General features: G+C 32.5%; 1 protein-coding gene and 1 long non-coding RNA gene across 11 annotated transcripts in view; one reads left to right on the plus strand and one right to left on the minus strand.

Annotated features, from left to right (window-relative positions):
* The window catches only part of LOC148045344 (uncharacterized), a 135,597-nt gene extending 115,802 nt beyond the window's left edge, over nucleotides 1-19,795 (plus strand). Inside the window, exons 4-5 of the long non-coding RNA XR_015696677.1 lie at nucleotides 15,802-16,030; nucleotides 19,326-19,795. This is a non-coding gene — a long non-coding RNA (uncharacterized LOC148045344). The remainder of the gene's footprint in view (nucleotides 1-15,801; nucleotides 16,031-19,325) is intronic.
* MEF2C (myocyte enhancer factor 2C) overlaps nucleotides 1-22,580 on the minus strand; it is a 179,553-nt gene that overhangs the window by 70,388 nt on the left and 86,585 nt on the right. For all 10 annotated transcript variants that reach the window (XM_087715706.1, XM_087715704.1, XM_087715703.1 and 7 more), the window contains one exon: nucleotides 9,952-10,155. In XM_087715706.1, coding sequence (XP_087571832.1) covers nucleotides 9,952-10,155 — 204 coding nt within the window. The remainder of the gene's footprint in view (nucleotides 1-9,951; nucleotides 10,156-22,580) is intronic.

Here is a 22,580-nt window from a genome sequence, read left to right on the forward strand (position 1 = left end):
ATCTCAGCATTTTAAGCAGCACATCTGCACAGCCTTACTACTTATAAATAACAATTATTCTACAAATAAATTCCATGAAAATAAGGAATTAGACCCTTATTTGTATGTTAGCCTTACTGTATTAAAACCAAGTGGAACAAATGCCTAATTCTAAATATGTTTCCTTGGAAGAAAACCCCATTGGTTGCAATGGAATTAACGTTTTATGTGAGGAAATGCTAGTTGCCAAACCCAATACTGGAAATATTGAGTGTGAAGATGAAGATCAACACTAAGAGGGAAAAGTTCCTAAGTCCATCATTCATGGCCTAAGTTGCCTTGAAAAATATCTCCTCTAAAAGCCAGTTTCTCTTTATATTTGTAAACGTCCAGATTTAAAGCCTCTTTAATGAGGGGTTTATATAGACAGCATCTATAGGAGAAAATTGATACAAGTAGGTGTCTTAAATATCCCTTCCACTTCCTGAATAATTATTGCCTTCATATATTTATCTCACCAACAAATTTCATTATGAGATTTACCATTATAGAATTGGTAAGATAGACTATTCTTTAAGTATAGCCTTTCATTAAGAATACACATTAAGAATACATAAAGCATAAAGTTATAATGCTTTATGTGTAGGAATTAAAAATGTCCAATGCAAAAATAGATTAGCGATGGCTGGTTTATTTTATTTTTTAACAAAATTGTTTTTCTACTGCCTCAGATATTCCAAGCCATTTTTACATTATTTATCAATTTTGAGCTATTAGAATTCTTATTTTGGGGGAAAGGGGAGAAAATCCTTTGAATATGAAGTTAAATTCTTCTTTCTCTCTGAAACTGCTTGAATTATTTAAAAAAAAGAGATGTTTTCAAACTTTGGATTGCTTTTTCATTTCCTGCATTTGCATTATAAGATCACTGAACCTTGTAGCTCAAGACTCCCATGGTCATTTTCTCTATTTCTTGAATCTGTTACTGCTTAGTACTCTTGTGATAATTATCATTTCCTGCTGGTGATTACTGTCTTGAGAATCAAATTCACAGCCATTTGCAAAGACCTGATCTGCTGAATTTGGTAAAGCAAGCAAAAAAAAAAAGTTGATAATGCTTCTGATCCTTTTTAAAGAAACAGTAAGCTACCCTTTCTCTTCAGCTCATCTATTAGAAGAATGTTAAAATTGCTCAATCCAGAAGATATACTTGATTGCCAGAATGGATCCAATGACTTGCATTTTTAAAATTATAATTTATGGTTTTTCTACTTGCTATTCCAAGGTAATAAATCCTATTGGCTATACATTCCACACAACTCTCACCATGCCTTAAAGACGTAGGCAAGATGAGGCAACTCAAAGTTATCTGCTGTAACTGTTGTAAAGGAAATCTAACTTCAGAGGCGTTTTGCCTCCGAATGCCAGTAGCTGGAAAAATGTTAGGACAGAGAGATATTTCTTAATGCCAAGCAAATGCATTAGCATTTTTCCTCCCAGATATCATTCATTTTAAGAAATGGATATGATCTTAGAAAGCCTTCAAAGGTAAAGAAATTCTCCCTGATGAAGGAGACTAAGGTAGGCATGTGAATGCTCAGCCTTTCATTCCATTGATTTTTCCAATACACTAGTTATTTTGGTTTCATGTCCTTCAATCATATGCCAAGAAAAACCAATATTATGGGGCTCTTCACCTCAATATTTTGAAGAGTAGTATAACTTATAGCTAAGAAAGAATCTTGCCTTTGGCAAGTTTTTGGGATATGTTTCATTTCCACAGATAATCTCTTACAAGATCATTATGCCAGTTGTAATCTCCTTACTGTAGAATTCCCATTTGAGTTATTATGGGAATTGGGTTGCTCAGTTAGTTGGCTTTTAAGATTTGTTTCATTCATTGAAAATGGAAAATGACTCTTCCTGACAATATCTTTTCTAAACCAGTTTCTAACATTATAGCATAGGAGGTTGCTTACTCCATTACATGTGAAATTGACTATCATATTGATGGAGACATTCAAGCTCTGAACAAACCATATCTCTATTATTTAGATTGAATAAGGAAGGATGGAAACAGGATATATGAAGACCTTGCCCTTAATTTCCTTCCAACCCTGCATTTTTATCATGTCTAAGACTACTCGAAATAAGTGAATAAAGGTTCATAGCTTGAAATAGTGAGAGGTTCTTATTTATATAGATAAGTATCTTAATTGATATAAAAAGCTTTCAGAATCTAATTAACCTCCCAGTAGATCATTAATGCTGTGACCTTTAAAATTAATTGACAGATTTTTCCCCTCTTTCAATGCATTCAGAATTTCTCACCAGGTAACTAATCTTAGGTATGGTATAGACTCTACTACAAGAGAGATTTGAGGCACAATAAGAAAATAGGCAAAATCATACTTTGACATTTCTTTCAAACTTAAGGTATCACTTTTGCTTCAGTGATGTGCATGAACATATACTCTCTGTACAATCCAAATAATATTGTGCCTAATTGTTTTAAGGTTTTCAACATACTCAAGTTGCCATGATTACTTTGTTATTATTACTTAGTTACTTATGATCCGATATAGATTTTCTCAACAACTTGACATCATTAGAACAATAAAATACTGTTTTTATAATAACACCTGGATAAAGAAAAAAATCCCTACCACCAGGACTAATACTATTTTGTCATATGCACAGGATTCCAAACATTGGTTTGGAACAGAGCTAAGTCATACTATAAAATTTACACATTGTGTCATAATATATATCTCCCCAAAAATAATTATATAATATATGTGAAGTTTTTTTAATAATCTAATGAGCAAGACAGAGAGAAGCAGTGAAGCATCTGCCAATACTGACTTCTCCATCTGCTGTTGCTGCTTCTCCTACTATCTGCAGCAAATGGTCTGATGTGATATTGACTCTGCATGACCATGATCACTCAGCTGGCAGCAAATTTTGCAGAAATTACTAAGATTTACTGTTAAGTAAATATGTTTAGAAAGGGGATGTTTCATCATTTATGAAACATAAGCATGAGACAGAAAGAATATGGAGTTACTCTCACAGTACTTATGCATTTTAATTTATATTAGTTGCTTTCAAATTCCTGCCTTCAGAGAGCCTAACTTAGATGCAATTCCTCTGTGTTTGTCAAGGAATAAAGTGTAACTATTTTGTAGAATGTATCATTTAGTTTACGAGATGCCAGTCAAGACTACAACTGATGTCAATAACGGAGGTTCTCCATAGTCTTACGTCTGTGTGCAGCACTTCAGATTTGTAGGTGGCGCAGTGGTTAAATGCAGCACTGCAGGCTACTTCAGCTGACTGCAGTTCTGCAGTTCGGCTGTTCAAATCTCACTGGCTCAGGGTTGACTCAGCCTTCCATCCTTCCGAGGTGGGTAAAATAAGGACCCGGATTGTTGGGGGCAATATGCTCACTCTGTAAACCGCTTAGAGACGGCTGAAAGCCCTATGAAGCGGTATATAAGTCTAACTGCTATTGCTATTTCTATGTTCTCTGAAAGATGTATGAACATAGCATCTGTCTACAACCTGTTAAAGTAGTGTGTGAAAGTAGAAAAAGAATTGGGAGATTTAAGATGTTCTGGACATATGCAATGCTTACACTGTTTTCAAAATATTGCACAGCCCTATTTAGTAAACTAAGAAACTTTTCTTAAGTATTTGAATGGGAAAAAATGGTAGTGCTGGACAAACTAACTTTCTTTTACTGAAATTTGTTGATTATTACTCATGTTGTTATTAGAGAAGCAAGATTATGGTAATTTTGTTAGTACCTCTACATTCATTGACTGGTGTTTGAAAACAAATACTCAAATCCCGTGTTTTAAATTTTATATATCTGTTATAGCCTGTGCTTTTTCTAGTTTAGATGTAAGATTGAAGTAATAACATCTGGTATATAGGAAGGAATAAGGAACAAGTAACAGAGAATAGTTTATTACACCAAGAATATTGGTTTGACCTAATACCCTGTTTCCCTGAAAATCCCCCTCCCCAGATAATAAGCCCAATTGGGCTTTTGAGCACATCCTCTAAAATAAGCCCTCCTCGAAAATATTGCAACACAGCAGCAGCCATGAGGTGAACACACTCGCCACCTCCTACATCTCAAAAATAATAAGACCTCCCCAAAAATAAGGCCAAGCGCCTTATGTTGGGGGTCAAAAGAAAATGAGACCCTCTCTTATTTTCGGAGAAACATGGTATCATTTCACTATAGATCAGAAATTTTATTTTCATGCCACATTATTGGGAGGTATTTAATTGTTGGGAGGTATTTAATATGTATATGGTGGGTTAGTGACTAAATTTGTTTGACTAGGAACATTTTCCCTAATGTTTCATATGTCTTCGATTATATCAATTCTCAATTTAGCAGTGCTATTAAAAAAGAACAATGTTTAAAGTACCATTTTCATTTTTTCTTTATGTTCTGCAATGCAATTCCATTAAGATCATTTAGATACCTGGCATTAATTTCAGTGGAAGTCAGCCTATAATCATGGACAACTGTATAATTTTATTGTGCTCTTTTATTAGAGTTACAAAGAACCTGAATTTAACCTGAGTTAGCCTCTCCTAAGGAAAGATCTAAGACTGAACAAAGATAAAAATCTATTTTTAACTCTTGATTTGAACCAAACTCTGGTCATTGAATTAACATGCCATCTCTTATCTCTTTTTTGAAACTATAAACCAAAAAATGATGTACAGAAGATCCAAATCATAATGTGCGAAGATAGGGTTTAAGTAATGTACATTTAAACATTTAACTGAGCAATTTGGAGAACAAAGAAAAAGCAAAGGAAAGTTCTCCAGAGGATCAGACATATATTTAGCAAAAAACAGTGTGATAAAATCAAGTAGTCAGATCTTTGAAAAATTAAATTAAGGGAAAGTTACTAAGGTTAAAAATGTAGAAAGAAGGGAAAATCTGAGTAAAGTAGGTTAACCTAACTATAAAACAGCAATCATGGTAAAAAGTAACAGGTAGTGAGAACAAAGAAGGATGAAAAATCTAAGAAAAGCAGAGAAGTAAAATATACCAGATTTAACAGAGAAGGTGAATGATTGTCTGAGAGACAGGTAGAAACATAAATCGAAAGAAACAGAGTTAGTGTAAAAGCAAAATTAGAGAGACTGTCTGTAGAACTTTAAAAGATTTATGATATTCTATGTAACAATGAAAGAGAATGGGCAAAAAATTAAATTAAAATTAAATTAAACAAAAACACCAACTAGATGTTCAGATGTTGGAACTAAGCAACACTTTAATGTGTATTAAAACCATAGACAATAAGAACATGGGAGCCCAAATGATAGTAGAATACAACCTTATAACATTATTTTGATTAAAATTGTCCGATACCTTCTTCCCAGATGCTAAGTGTTGAATGAATCCCACAATAAATTCGGTTCACATGTAACATTTTAAAAAGTGGCCAATTATTTTACATTTTTGTTTAACAATGTTTTGATAAAATATGCAGATTGCACTTTGATTCATGTAAGGGTTATGATTTTATGTTAGCAATTTTGGAAAGAACTGTTGTTCTTAAATTGTTTAAAAGGACAAAGGTTCAGTTGTAATAATAGTTTTAGTTTTATCATGCCCTGACCTAAATCTGCTATGCAGGACTGAAATAATTCAGCTACATAAGCAAGGTATCCTGAGGTAAGAAAACATAATATTAAAAGAAAAATCCAGGCAATAGCAAGACTGTGATATCTCCCCCCCCAAAAAAAACCCCATTTCATTTTCTATTAGAAAACAACAAACAGGTGAATGCAAACAACTGAATCTAATTACTATATTAACAGTTTACCTTCTAAGATTGATTGGTCTAATATGACTTAGTGAAATTCAGTTTACTTTCTTCAGGGTTGTTCTGCTAAATTGCACTTTCGAAACAAAATGTGCTAATAAAAATAAAGTTTTGTAAATTCTGTTAAGTTCCTTATGTCTATGGAGATTCTCAATCATTTAGATCATCGTTGTTCCAAAACCTTTTGGATGAGATGAAATCAAAGAAAAAACCCAAGAAAGTCCAGTTGCGTTTTCTGAGCACTTCTGAGTGAAGTTCCTTAGTTATTTTACCGAGTCTTTTCATCCATGGATTTTAAAAATTGCATTTTGAGAAGAAACAAACAAGATTATTATGTAAAATTCCACTCTTTCTCTGACTTATTGGTCAGAAAATGGATTGTGGGCTAATGTATTTTTATTTTTAAAGGAAGGAGAATTTTTTTTTAGCAACAGAGATAAGTTGTTTGGAGTTCTTTATAGGTGGATGGCCAAATAAATATGCTAAGTAAATAAATAAATCTTTTCACAGTAAGACCCTATACCTGAAACATCTAGAGACTAAATTCTGAATTTTCCTGCATCTTTCTTATTCCTTGCCTTTTGTGGAGTACTGATAAAGAGTTCAAGATAATTCAAAAGCTGGGTCATTCTTCTGTGCCATTATAATAACAGCAACAAAATTGTTTTAATAAAAAACTATGGTTAATAGACTTATTTGTTAGGAACAATTGCTCTTGGAAGCAAACAATTAAAAATACATTTATTGTTGTTTCTGTATAATTTCTACATGCAGTTCTCATAAATGTGGTTTGCTGTGTAAAAATACACAGCAAACCACATTTATGAGAACTGCATATAAAAAGACATCCCACAAGGCCATTCTATAAAATACTAAATTATCAAATTAAAATTTTAGAAAGAGATGACATTCATATCATCAGCATGTATGCATTGGCCACTTGAATCCCATATAACTTAAACTTATGGATATAAAATATTTATCTGTAAGAATGTAGAAGGTCAGTTGAATAATCAGAAGATGAAAGTGATCCATTTTCTGCTGTCTTTAAAAAGAACTAAAAATAAAAAAAAATCCACCCTACGCAACAAAAATATCACATTCTTGATGTGAAGAATACTCCCTTTATTTGATACAAGTTGGCTTAAAGGACTCATTCTTAAGTATAATTGATGGAACAATTTTAAAGTGCAATTGCAGTATCCTGACAAGCCTGAACTTGCAATGTCAACTGGCAGCAATGAAGAAATAATCTTCAATGTAATTCCTGTTGGTCCCTTTTCCTTAGAATAATCTCATCCTCAATGGGAGAGAGCAGGCCTTAAGCCAGGCTACACATACAGCAGTTTTTCCCCAGGGTGTAGATATATGGTAGAGAAACATCTCATCTTTCTTTTGCCTATAACTCCAACCTTATTTGGACAATGTCAACCTTCAAGCTGGGTAGAGAAGCAGAAAGGGAAACTTAGCACCTGACTAGCCTCAAAAATCTGGGTTTTATTTTTGGTCTTGGAGGGTTAAATGATATAATGGTATAGTTCTTAATGTATTATGCACAGAATTGCAACCCAGGTTTGCATAGGATTGGCAGTGCAGAGTTTTGCTTTAAATACATCTTTTACTGATGTAGTTAAATATTGAAAAGATGACAATTCTTTGTTCTACACCAAGACATGTACTCAGATACTTTCTGTGTACAAAGCTGCCTGCCACTTCAGCTTTTGTTTTCTTGCTTCATTGTACTGGCAACAGTGATGCTAATTATCAAGTAAAACAATATAATTATGCTGAAGATTTTTTTGGCTAATGTAAAGATTCTTTTTTTCCCTAAACATCCCCCACATACTGCAGAATTATTTCCTTTGACCCTGAAACACTGCTGAATCCGGAATGACCTCTGCACTCCATACTTCGTTCTGAATATAGAAAATCACATCCTTTCAAGTTAGTAAGCTATTTTAGCAGCTACCAAGCCATATGGTAAAGAACAATGCAGCAAGCCTTTTGTATCTCTTTTGTGTGATTACTGTTTAACTGTTTAAATATTCTAAAATGATTTTCACTGTGTTCCTATAACTACTGCTTTTTTGGTTATAAAGAGTCCAAAACTTTTGCTGACATAAATTAATAAACAGCCACTGCTACAGAAACACATAATTGTGTATTGTACATTTGTCACCAAGCACAGATGACATACATCTTTTCTCAGGAAGTACTTCTGTTTGTCCATGGCCGTTTACCAATATCTTTACTTCTCGCATTTAACCATTTCTTTCTCTTAGAAACCAAAAAATCCATCAGTTTCAGATAAAAGCAAAATAGTGCTGTACTATAAAGGACATAGATAAAAGTTAAAGTTATCCCCAAGGCTACATTCAATATTCAATAATTGTGAGGGAACATCCCATAGCTGAAAATATAACTTGCCTACAGGATTAACATTCACACAGCCTGCTGCTAATGACAGGTATCTGATGCTATTAGGAATTAAGAAGAGAAAATGAAAAATGAAGTCCTGTATCAATGATTTTTGGAACAGACAAGATTATTAGTATTCAAAGAAATCTATGGAAACTAATCTAGATCAAAAAATATAGGGATTTTTAGGAGCAACATTTTCATCTGATAATCTTTTTATAAATTTTGGGGATGGCGGATATTGTTTATTAAAATAAGGCATTTGTAAAAAGTGTTCTATGAAATATCCTGTTACAATGAATAGTAGAACATATTAATCATTCTCCAATTATCTTGCATGCCAATTATCCTGCATGGTGGTAGGTTTTGTTCCTGTACCTACACTTTTATTTTGAAATCATTCAGCGTAACTAACTTCAATATTTCTAATCAACTAAGTAATTCACATGATAGTAACGTTTCTTTCTATTGTCATAAACACTTCTTCTGAGAGAGATTTCTTCAATTGGTCATAAAGTGGAAACAAAGGATGGAGATGGCAAATTCCTGAAGTCAAATAATTCATAATAGAGAATATCAAGCCACATGAGAATGCAAGTTGGGGAAGATAGGGTTTCTATTAGGTCAGAGTGGTTTCTCTCATCAAGAAAGATAATCTTGTTTATTAATATGCTGGAATTTCATTGAATAGAATCTTTCCTTATTTGTTGTTAGTCAAGAACTATTTCCTTATTTGTTGTTAGTAAAGAACTTTCAAAAAGAAAGAGTAGTTTAATGGTCTGCTGTAAATGTTAATAATAGTTCCTAAGAATCCACAAGAAGGACTATAACAGTAATTTATTTACATTTTTTTCTTCCAGAAGTTGACTGAAAGTATAAATGTATTCAACTTTAGTAATCAACAAAATTTTTATTGCTTAAAACATTGTTTCTAAATTAAGTAGAAGACTAGAATATGTGTATTTGCATTGGGATTTTTGGAAGTTTGGAAGGTCTTCACTTTTTTTTGCAAGATTATATTGTGTACTTCTGTATTTGCATTGAAGTGCAGAATCAGAAATACAAGTAGCCACCAGACATGCACTTAAACTCTGGCTCCACTGAAATCAGCAGCAAATTATTTAAGATTGTTACAATAAAGTATGCATTTGTTTAAAAAACCTTAAGGTTCCTGAGACGGAGCAACTCTGTTTACATTTTTGTTTAAGATAGTCATAAGATTCCAAAGTAAATTGATGACAGCAAGCAAAAAATTAGAACACATTTGAAAATCAATGCTATTATTCTCTTCAAAACAACAAAATAATATAGCGATCAATATATATTAAGGAACATGTATAAGGTAAATTTACCAAAAGCTTTCTTTATTTGTATGGTTAGACTCATAAATTATATTTCACTTGCTAGAGCATTACAAAATATATTGGAGGGAATATTTTTAAATATGAAACTATGGTTTTAAAAATTTGTGAGATTGTATTTGATAAGATGAAACTATGTGAATTTTAAGAAAGGTTTATTCTTTTACAAATATAAAATTGAAGCCAAATGAACTAACAAAAAGAATACACTAAAGGAAAGTGTTATGGACTGAACTAGCTCAGGTAACTGTCACATAGAAAATGAAATCAGTTTCAAATTAGTACAGTACATTATAGGGAAAGAAACCCTCCTTATTCAGTATAATACTTACCTCGACAATATCTGAATTCGTTCGACTCTCATGCGGCTCATTGTATTCTGTATACTTCAGCAACACCTTGTCCATATCAGTGCTGGCATACTGGAAAAGTTTATTGGTGCTGTTGAATATTATGAGAGCAATTTCACAGTCGCATAGAACACTCAACTCATAAGCCTTCTTCATTAACCCAAATTTCCTCTTCGTAAAAGTCACCTAAAACAAACAATAAAGGCAGAAATCAGGTTTGATCCTTTCTCAATAGCTTTTATACCTAGATTCTAACAAGTTCAGAAGTGGAGTGCATAGTATCAATGCAGAGTGCAAATATACCCTATATAACAAACAACTAATTGAAGGAAGGCTTGAATGACATTCATTAATCTGGGCTCATCTTTACAGATTTAAACCAGAACATTCTATATAATAATGCAATTCAAAATATGTAATACATAATGTCACCTTTAATGTTCTTCTTATATCAACTATTACATACATTGTCAGTTTCCTATACTTTTTATTTTCATTTACTATAATATAGTTTCTTGCTTGCAAATCTACCAACATTTAAATTTATAATTCATTGATCTCTTTGGAGGATTTCATTTATGTGTTAGCCAGTTCTAACCAACTGCATATTAGGAGACCTGTAACAAAACAGTCCTTCCTTGTGTCAAATAACCGATTGTTTAAAAAGGACTGCTTTCTAAATAAAAAATATTAACGTTTTCTTCATCAGGCACTGATTATAAGAAACCAATCTAACAGTTTTCTGATGTAATCAAATCAAACCTATAATGCTATGGCTAAAGAGCTTGTTTCATGCTCTTAGGAAACTTAATTAGTTCTAGTTTCTATCAGTTCATTAATGCTATCAGTAAGAATATCTGCATGGGTTTCTATAAGCATACAACACTTCAATATGTATTATTCATAAAGATATGTTTAATAATCTTATAAATCTAATGCATGCTAATGCAACTGCAAACTGGTATAAAATATCATTTAACTATACCATGAAAAACGTGATATTAAATCCATTTCATGTTACCAGCTATCCCAACTCAAAAATGTATCTAATTCCCTGTTCTTTGCAAATTGATATTCTATAATATAAACAAACTACATTTGCATCTATTGATTTTCTGCCTTGAAAAAAAATCTATTGATTTTTTATTATATAGATGCAGAAGTCTAAAATAATTTTCAAATTATTACATTATGTTACATTGTATTCACATGAGTATATACACACAACTTTCTGTAGTCTTCATTAAAGTAGTATTTAATATAATTTGCAATCATAATATTCAATTTAACTATCAAATTTGCTGAACTGCATCACATTAGTATTGATCGACAAGCCAACAAACACTGTATATAAAGTTGTGAGTACATATCTGAATAATACTAGCAAAGTAAATCGGCATAACTCTGTGGAATTCAAACTATTTCAGTAGGATTCCTTGAAAAAGAGTTTAGCATCCTATTAGGATGTTAATAGGATAACCTCATATTCCATGAAGAGCATTGATAGAGATTGCTATACAAGTGCACAGAGCATTGAATAAACAAGCATTTAACTTGTCCAAAAATTGAGAAGAAAATTATGGTACCCTATCCACTAGGATTACCACTATTCTGTATTTGTTGATCTTGATTTTATACTCCAAAAAGACTTGAGCTCATGAAACCAAATTGAACTTTGTCAAAGAAATTGATAAAATTTAGCCATATAATACTAATAGGCATGTTTATAGCCATTTTGAAACTAACGTTATTTCAAGCTGGATTTTGCTTTGTAAAACATGAAAATATATTTTCCAAGGGATATGAGTTTGTGTGCGATTTGCTCTTTTTTTTTTAAAAAAAAAAATGAAAAGGTCTAGAGCCTAAAATATGGATTGGGCTGGATATATAAATCCCGTACACTGTTACTGCATTTGAAACTATTTTCAATGAAACTTGCAAACCACAGTACTGGAAGAAGACTGTCTGTATATAGAATAGTTTCTGTTGAAGAAAAACCTCAGAATTTAGCATATTAAACATTCTCACCATCAAAGTACATTTTGGAACAGAAATATCTGTAAGACCACTGTGTTTACAGTTAGGTGTTTCTGAATACTGAAGCTGACCACATGAATGTGCTACACAGCACACACTAATTTTCATGAGATTTGTTGCAGACTTTTGCAAATGATTTCTTTTCATTAGTCTGTAATTTAAAACAATGACAGAATAACTAAAGCATTTCTTTATTTAAAAAAAAGATTAAAATGTAATCCTAATTGCTTGGAATATGATTCATTAGCATTTTCCCCAGGTGCATTATATGACGATATTACCATTGTTCACCAAGATATAAAACTGGTTTTATGCATCACTGTTTCTAAAGTGAAATAATTTTTACTATTCATTTAAAATATGCCACTCACAGTTAAAAATTTCAGACTTCTTTGCACTTAGCATAGTATCATCATAAATCATTAATCTCTTATACTTTTACAATAAGCTGTCATAGGAATGAATCTATTCTTTTTGTGTTAGTGAAAGTTCAAGACTTAAGAAATTATTAAGAGCATCATGAAAGGTATTTAATTCTTTTCTTTTTCATTATTCATGTGCTAAAACAAAGTATATTAGGTTTTTAATGTATGTGATTTATAAAAACAAAAAACAATATTATGTACTTTTAAATAATACATTGGTCTCTCTAGTATGCTAAATTAATCATTCAACTAATTAATTAAAATCAGTCTCTTGTCTCGGTTCAAGTCACCTTGAATCTGAAGATATGTGAATTTGTCCTCATTAATAAAGTTTTAAATAATTGAATTTATCTGCAGGCATGAAAACCCTGAAATATCTTCCTAGCTCTAGCAGTACCATTTTCTACCATATTTGTCTGAAATATTTAGTTCCACAAATAAGTCTTAATAATAAAAACGTTTATCTAATTCCATATAAGCATATTGGTGCTTAGAGGAAATGCTGAAATGATAACCTTTCTCATTGTCCTTGATATCAGATGTCCTGGGACTGAATCCTCACATTAGGATTTGTCCCATGAATAGTAAACAACAACTGCTATGGTCTTTTGACATTAGCTGTGCTAAACTAAAATGGATGAGAGTTGCATTTGAAAGACTTCAATGGCACTAAACGCTTAACTCTGTTACAGAAAAATGTTTCTGGAATGAAAATGGGTTTTTACATATTTGTTTCTGCAATTAATATTCTTTTTTTCTTTTTGGTGAACAGATTATAGATGCTTATCCAAAACATACATAGCCAAACAGCAAATAGTTCATAGTCCATTATTTTCACTGATTCCAAAATTTGGAACTGTGTTGCTTATGTGTAACAATCTTGTTCCATTATGACTATTGATGAGCATATTTACACATATTTTATAGTTATTATAGTTATCAGACCGAATGAATGTGTGTATTATACACACACACATGTTGTATGTATGTATCTGAATATTGTAGCAAAATTTCCAGTTTTTTAGAAGGCTGCAATGTTATTTCCCAGGATCTTCTAAAAATATCCTTGCCTTCTAAAATACTCTTCTAAATTATTTTCTGCAATTAGCTTTTTCAAATATTATAAATAGTAATTTCAGATAATCTCAATCCAGCCCTGAAAATCCTATCAACATGTGTCCTGATAATTGGTAAACCATGTATCTAATTGAATTTATAAGTTACTATGGTGGTTGATTGCTTTATATCCTAATTGACACTACTAGTGGAGACAGGCTACAAAATACTGCTGTTATTATACTTATTACATCCTATTTCAAGGATTATAGGTGAACCTATTGAATTATGACTCAATGTAGGTTTAGTGCCAATCAACACATTGTTTTATATTTTTATCTGTGTAAATTAACTTGTTTTAATTCATGGGTTCACGTCATTTTCTGAAGACTTTCCATCAAACAACATCTGGTATTAAAAGCAAAAATTTTCCTTAGGTTGGGGTGTTCTATGGTAGCAATGACATGTCTCTGCAATAAGAATAAGGCAATGAGTAAACCAGCCCATAATTCAAGAGCAACAAAAGTGCTAGGCAATCACCAAATGACTAGTTGCACCAGGTTTCTATTTATCCATGCAGAAATATTATGTTCTATGTCAATGAGAAGTAGAAAATTAAAATTTCACAGCCCACCAATACTGAATGAACATAGTCAATACTAATTCTTGTGATAATCAATAATGATATTTATCATTATATTTATTTCCCACCATCTTTTAGTGGTTTTCCAATGTGAATGAAAATAAATGGCATAACTAAACAACTAATTATATATGCATAATAGAACCTGAATTATTAAAAATAATTCAGATATTATAATTGTCTATAATAATTTCTTTCTCATCCTTATCCAGTTACAACTTTCCTGCCTTGATGTTCCTCTATTAAATAGAATGATAGAGACAACGCCATATCTTCTCTGTGCCTATACTCATCTTCAGGCATGCTTGCCTGAACATTTCCAAAATTCTAGATGTTTAATATAGCTATCTAGCAAACAGCTTTTTATTCTGACTACTCCTAGTTTCATTGTGCTTCTTTTCTTTTTTAAACAGTGTCCTATCAAAATGGACATTATATAAAATCATAGATAAATAAGCACTGGCTAACATTTTAGTTAATTTGTCATAGAAGACTAATTTATGCCACCTTATTCACTATCAATTTAATGACATGGAACTCTTAAAAAAAAAACTCCTTGGAACTAACTTAGGTTTACTTTAAGGTGCTCCTGTTCCCTCTCTCTATGCAGGAGCTGATATATACCTAATTAAAACTGGAATAAATGCAAAACTCCTCTCGTTATTTGATTTTTGACTTGTAAAGCAGTGCCTTCTGAAGCTAGTGAATTTTTCCACTCATCTTGTACTAGATGCTTTACATTTTCATTCCATCACATGTGTATCTTTGTTTTTCTCCAAAATTCTTTTTAAATTCAAATAATCCATATAATAATCTTCTATTCAAAAACAGGGTGCTGAAATTCTTAAATTTAATTTTTTTAAATTATTACAAAACAAAATTATCCCTTGGCATGCACTAAAAGTGAATATGAATGTTATCTGAAGTATGTTGCAGTGTCCTCCCTCTGAGAGGCACTTCAGATTCCAGAAAATGGCATCAGTAACTTGAGAAAGTCAATTTCTCAATACTCCATATAATATATACTTCTTTCCTTGCTCCCAGGAAATTATAGAAGATTTTACCATTCTTTATTGTACTGACCTCCTTCCACATAAGCATATGAAAATAATATGCAGCCCCTCTTAGTAAGAAAATCATTTTAGCCTGATTCATATAAAATTGAATATTTAATGAATTTAGACAAAGAGACATTGCTATGCAAATTTGCAAGATTTTCATTGGCTGCTGCTAAACAGAGAACATTTTATCACAACTTTTAAAAGTTTTTTAATATTTCATTTGTTGTAATAAAACTTTTAATATTTTTATTTGTACTTATTCATTTATAAGCCTGAAATTCAGGTTAATGGTTCTCCAAATTTGCTTTACTATGCTTTAATATTTCTCCACCCATTTTGAGATAATGCTTAATTTGCTTTTGAGACATATATATCTAACTTTTTTTCTATATAAAGTAGTTTTAAATTATATTTTTATTGTCTTAACAAGAATGAGGATATGGAACCTCATTGGGCTTATTCATGCTTTGATGATTAGCAAGATTGATTTGTACTAAAACTATCCAACTCTAATACGATTTTCAGTATTAAAACATAATAGTGTTCATAATCCTTGAACATAATGTGTATCTTCTCACTTATTGTTCACATACTTTCTCTTTCACCTCAGGAAAATGAATGAATTGGTGGGGAAAAAGGACAAGAATCAGATGCCACCACCTGTTTGTTGAAATCTATCCAATGCAGTACACAATCCACTGCTCAGCATGTCTACTATCTGTGAAGAGACACTATGTTTGGAACTACTGAGCCAATTTAATCCCTATCTATTATATGAGCAACTTCCATGTTTTCAGCTTAGCCTGAGGCCACATTGGTGAAAATCACTATATGCTAATGTAGGTTCAAACGATGAGTGAGTCTTTCTACAATATAAATACAGAGATACAAAATGACCCATCTTGTATAACTATTGAAAATGGACAAACTAAAATGTTTATTTGTAATGAAGAAGTCTTTACTGTTTTCTGATCTGATTCTCAGACATATAACAGAACTTTGTAGAACATGACAAAATTGACTTCTTCCACCTAGAAGCCATCCCATCAATTTGTGGTACCAAAAAAGGAATGTCATTTAGCCATTGTTTATGTTTAACTAAAATTATAGCTGAAATTCTGTGCCACTCCTAGCTGTAAATGGCTCAGTGTAGGAGCAAAAATTACGGGTGGAAGGTAAAAGCCACAAATCCACTTACTACGTCATCCACTTTTGTGGTGATAAATTATGATACAGAACTATGTTGCTTTTATGGCTGTTGTCCCTCCTCTTCCCCCTTCTCAGGATATTTCTGTCTCTCTTTTAAAAATTTAGTAAGCTGGCAAAATAATTATGACCCTCCTATAATAACAGTGTTGGTATCTACCACTGATAGAAAGAAAGAACAGACTTGCTGTGACCCTTTTATTTCACCATACAAAGGGGAGCTATTATTTAATTTTCTTTATCCTGGTATTTTCTAGAAACCCTACCAAAATTATTCTCAATAATTATTTAATGTTAACACATCTCGAAAGCCCCATATTGCTTAGTCTTCCATTATTCCACTGCATATAGAAATGGAAATACAAAAAATACAAATACACCATGTAGAAATAATCAATATGTTTAATGCTAATTATACCTGACATTTAAAAAATTGTAATATTTTTGACAATCTTCAATAAAACTGAGTTTGTTGCTCCCACTGAAGTTAATCAGATTTTTAGTCATAACCATCTGGATCCAACATTATGTCTATCAAAAATAAAATATCCTGTCAAAACTCTTTATAGTTCTTATATTCTTTCAATTTTCCAGATCAGAATTGTTAGTACTTCTGCATATCTTTTCTAGAAAAGTATCTAAAGCAGATCCCTGGTTTGTGGACCAGCACCAGACCGCGGCATGCCAGAAACTGGGTCATACAAACAACCAAAGCTCCATCCACTGGATGAAGGCAGCACATGAAACCATGCCTCCTGAGGTCCACAGAAAAACCTCTCTTCACAGAACTGGTCCTTGGTGCCCAAAAGGTTGGGACCACTGATCTAAGATACAATCAGCTTCCATACAAAACTGTCAACAGTTTTTTTGTTGTAAAACTCTCCAAGCTAAATCTCTTTTTCTCTCTTTTCTTTACTATTTGAGGGTTTCAAATCATGTCTGAACAAAGATTCTCTTGCATCCAACTTTATGATTCCACTCAGTGATAAGTTGAAGCATCATTGTAGGGTTTTCCCCTGACAAATCTTCTTTTGTATCATGACCAGATAGGACTCACTGAATGAAAGGACCTTTAAAAGAAGCAGCAAATGACAGTTCATCACCCTCCTGCTATGTTCCTTATAATCCTTCAGTATAATTTACAGGGACAAGACAGGACTGAGAGAAACTGAAAAGGGAACCATTGTCCTTGACAAAGCACCCTGTTCCACAACTGGCTAAAAAGGAGCTGCAATACAGATGCTTTCAAGTTGTGGCTCTAATGTGAACTACCCCCATCCATTCCGAAGCAAGCCAAAAAATAGATTTGAAGTATTAAGATGATTGAGTATCACTAACTTCAGTGGGATTGAATGTACCTAAATCTAAATATGCTATTGAACTGGGTTGAGGATTGGAAAACAGAATAAAAGAGAGAACAGCTTCATGGACTACCATGAAACAACACCTACCCCCCTTCCCCCACTACAACAATAGAAGTCTTGTAATGAAGAAGAGAGCTATATAGGACCGGGCATTTTGTAAGCAAATTTGTTTTTAAAGAATAGCAAACAAAAGGGCATCTCTATATAAATTGGCATTTTAACTGACTTTATGACTTATCAATATTTAGCATGCCCTTTCTTGAATACATCTGAAAACAATTTTATTTCTTTGCAAATTGGATAGATGGGCTTCCTCAGAATGGCAGTTCTGGACTTTACTGCATGACAGGAAAATCCTTGATTATCTCTTATTCTGTTTCACTCTCTGCACTGTATTTTTTTATCCCTAAAGTAAACATTGTGGGTGTTTTTGAGAATCATCTGAGAAAACTTTCTTTCTGCAACAAACTATATCTTTCTGAATGTTACACGATAGCGCAGAAGAATTTGTCTGATGCATTGTAATAAACAATAAGACTACACTTTAGCCACAAAATGCTAAGACACTTTGGCAAATATAAATACATGTTTGGGTTGAAAACATGTTTACTAGTTAAAACAAAGCTAAAATGTTCATGAGGTAAAGGTCAGAGAATATTTCATTCCCTACCGAGCAAATGGTCAGGAAGCACATTTGTCTCCATTTCCTGTCAAAACAGGAAGAGTGCAACTTCTTCCTCCACACAATGACTTTAGTTTTGCTTCCCACCTCCAGCTCTTATTCCCTGAGGGCCTTCCAAATGAATCCTTAAAAGACAGACATAATTGTTTCTTTGGCTTGCTTGTTCTAGTCTTTGACAACTCATTGACATGGTTTGCTGTTTACATTCTCGCTTGTACTGAGAATGAAGAGCAATGTAATCTATATAAATAATTCATTCTAAAATTATGCTTCAATACAGTTTATCAGTCAAGGCTTCCTGATCCACGGAGCCCCTGGATACTGGTATTAATTAGTACCCCCTTTTTCAATAAACAAAATTTCTATACCTCAAGGAGGGCTTTCGGAATTTAGCTTCACTAGGCATAAATAAAGATATATTTATCTTGAGATATCATTGTTGTTCAAAAATAGGCATGAACAAAGAAATTATAGAATCATAACTATAAGATCATATGTTTTAAAACATTTCCATCTCAACTGTGCAATGGAATACTACTATTAAGATTTTTTTTCTTAAAAATTCTGTTTGAGGGGAAAATTACAATTCCCATCCTACTTATTTAAGCACAGTCAACTATTGAATAACATATTTTTCAAGTATGAAGAGAAAACGCATGATTTTTTAAATAAAATATGGAAACTTGCATTATATTTTACTTTCATGAATTTTCATATCTAAGAATACAGACAGCATAATTTGTGACAGTAAACCAACGGTGAAAAAAATGAGATTGTTATATCTGTATACAAAGCCTTCTGGCTTTCTGCATGTGTGTGAATGAGCAAATGTGCTGGTGTGAGCTGCTTGATAATTTCATGTTGTTTAACTATTACTTTCAGAATCCTTCACTTACTGGCATGCTGGGTGGGTCCCTAGAAGTTGTAGCCCAGCCACATCTGGAAAGCCATATGCTACATCTTGTTTTACAGTCTTCTATTTAGCTTGCAAACTATTGCACTTATGAGATTTTACAATTTTAATTGCTAATGATGTAAGTGTATATGTTTATTATTAAAAACAAAAGCATATATACCAAATTTATTAATCACCTCATTTGTTTCAAATTATGATACCAATCAACCATTGGTAAGAAAAAATAATCCTTTAATTTTAGATTGCTCATATATATAATTGAATGCATCTCCATTTTTGAAGGCAGATTATTTCACATGTTTTAAAAGTGGCACTGCCCAGATTTCTAGATTCTTGTATTGAAAATAATGAAAATCTTTTTAATGTTGTGAAAAATATTGTGTTGATTATATGAAGAAAATTAATCAAACACCGCAGCTAATGTATGCACCATTGCAGTGTAGTATATAGCATTCATTCCTATAATAAAATTTTCAAGAATTACACATTTTCTAAGTATAATAAATAAAATCCTGAGGATTGTTTTGGTTTTTGTCATTATTATACTTTGTTTTCCTTTTAATTTAATTTCACAACCTCGTGTTTCACTACACAACTAGAATTAACTGAAAAATGGATGTTTCTATTTTGAAATACCGATAATGCATATAATATTGGAAACAGATATTGGTTAACTGGGGGGAGGGAGGGATCACAGGAATTGTAGAATGAATTGGAGTACCTGCTCCCAAATGGAGGGAAATTAAAATTTTAGATAAGCAACTGAACATCATTCATTCTGGCCCTTCAGATAATTTTTTTACCCTGACTTTAAAAAAAAATTACAGCATTTAGGTCATAAATAAATAAAACTGATTACTGACTTCAAAATTCTGACTAAAAACAAAATGGGATGAATCATAAACCACAACAAGGCTTGATCAGGAGGGCCGATCCAATGAATCCTTATTCACAAACTTAAGGGGGCGGGGGATCAGGTTCTTTTTTAGTTCTAACATTATCTTGTTGTCTACAATGGGAGGGATTTCTTTTTTAAAAGCAAAAGCAGACAAGAAGAGCAACAAATATGGTTCCTCCTCCATTTCCTAGATGAACCTGACAGATGTTGAATTTGTTAGCCACTGACATTAAAGCTAAAATGAATATGCAGCAAATTAATCAAATTTATGAACTCAATTCTGTACAGTTGAGAAAGGGAGAGAATCCAAACAAAGACACATTGAGAAACACTTTTTGTTTTTAATCTCCCTCACTGTGGCCAATGGGATATGATTAATTAAGTCAGTCACAGGCTTGATATTGTTTTATCATTTAGGGAAGAGTATGTCGGGAACTTGCCGATTAACACTATTTCTGGCTGTATTTTTCTTGTAGAATGCTGAGCAAGGGAAGAAGAGAGAATTTTCTGCCCTGGCTCTAAAGATACTTCTAGAAGCAGACATCCTATATGACATCTCAGCAATGCTGCCAGTATCATAGGACATCCAAACCTCAGTAAAATTCATAGAGCAAGCCTGTCATGATTCATTCAGGTTTTATTACTTCACTGGAGCTAAAATGAAACTGCCTATATCTTGTCTATATCTATCCCAGAGTTATTTGCTCTGTGCCATCAAAGCACTGTAATCATTTGGATCAATGAATGGCCCCTTGCCTTTTTTAATGTATTAAAATATATTTGCATATGTTTAGGTTCCAAAAAAAATCAGCTGGCAAAAAGGTGGTTTTATACCCCTATTTACCTACCACTTCTTGTAGTTCCTAATCTCTTTCAATATTCTTTCCATTCCAATCATATGCCTGACTTTTATAATGTGGCTTCTGGGGGTGAGTGTTTCATTGTATTATGAGACATGCTTGGGGAAAAACATTTTTTTTAATACACAGCACCCTATATCTGGGTCAAAATATAGATAATATTTTTGTTTTGATGTGTTCCACACCAGAGGTGGGTTACTAATCTTTTTACTCCCGCTCACTCCCGCTCGCACATGTGCAGAAGTTACCAGGGAAGTGGGTGGAGCGTCCCGTCACTACTACTACCGGTTCGGCTGATCTGGGCCAAACAGGCAACAACCTACCTCTGTTCCACATATGTTTGAAGCTTTTTTTCTTTTAATTCTCTGCCTTTCTACTGTCATGTTTCAGAGGTACTGATATCAATTCATAAATCTTTGCATTAATCATCCACAATTCCATGTTCCAAACAGCCCTAAACCATTACAAGTATGAATATGAACATATATATATATATATATATATATATATATATATATATATATATATATATATATATATATATACACACACACACACACACACACACACATACATACATACATACATACATACATACATACTGTATATAAATCCTTATGCTTATGCATGTACACAAAGGTGCTCCTTCCCTTTTAACTTAGAGAAACATTTAAAAATCTATTTTAATCTTATTCTTACATGATCAGAATGTCTGCTAACCATATCATACCATAAAGTGATAAAGATTAAAACATTTCATGTAATGCTATTTCTCACTGTTTCATTGCATCATCATTATCCTCACCACTATGATCTCCACCATTTTTATTTATAATAATACATGTTAATATATTGTGGTTCAAAACCAAAAATCTGATAGTTCTGAAATGCTAAAGAGCTTATGATTCTGAGGCTAATATACAAAGGTGTTCCAAAGCAGCTGCAAATCTAGGTCAGGCAAGGTTATTATACTTCCTTTAAATCCATCAAACATAGCATTATTTTAACAGAATATTTTTAAACTGGTATGCCATTAGCTTGGTAATTTTTAAAGAAAATTCTGACTGTATGTGGAAAATTAAAACAAAGGAACGAGGTGTTCTCTCAACATTTCTTATCCAGAAAGAGAGGTCTTAAGCAGCAGGGTCTTGAATTTTCAAAAAAGACTCGAGATTTCAGCAAGAGTGATACTGACCCTCATTCCTTCACTTCATAATGCAGCAATATCGAGGGAGGTGGGGAAAGTAAATATAAATTTATATTAAGACTAAGCTCTGATCACATAATGCCCACTTGTATTTCCAAATGCTAAGATTTATTTATTTATTGACAGCATTTATGTGTTGTCACACAGCTCATTATATCTATATCTGTACACACGAGAGAGAGGGGGGGAGAGAGAGGGAGGGAGAGGGAGGGAGGGAGAGAGAGAGAGAGAAAGAGAGAGTGAGTCTGACTGACTG

This window comes from Thamnophis sirtalis, unplaced genomic scaffold (assembly GCF_051295495.1).
Source record: "Thamnophis sirtalis isolate CommonGarterSnake01/CBP01778 unplaced genomic scaffold, rThaSir2_p1.2 scaffold_5, whole genome shotgun sequence".
Classification (NCBI taxonomy): Eukaryota; Metazoa; Chordata; class Lepidosauria; order Squamata; family Natricidae; genus Thamnophis; species Thamnophis sirtalis.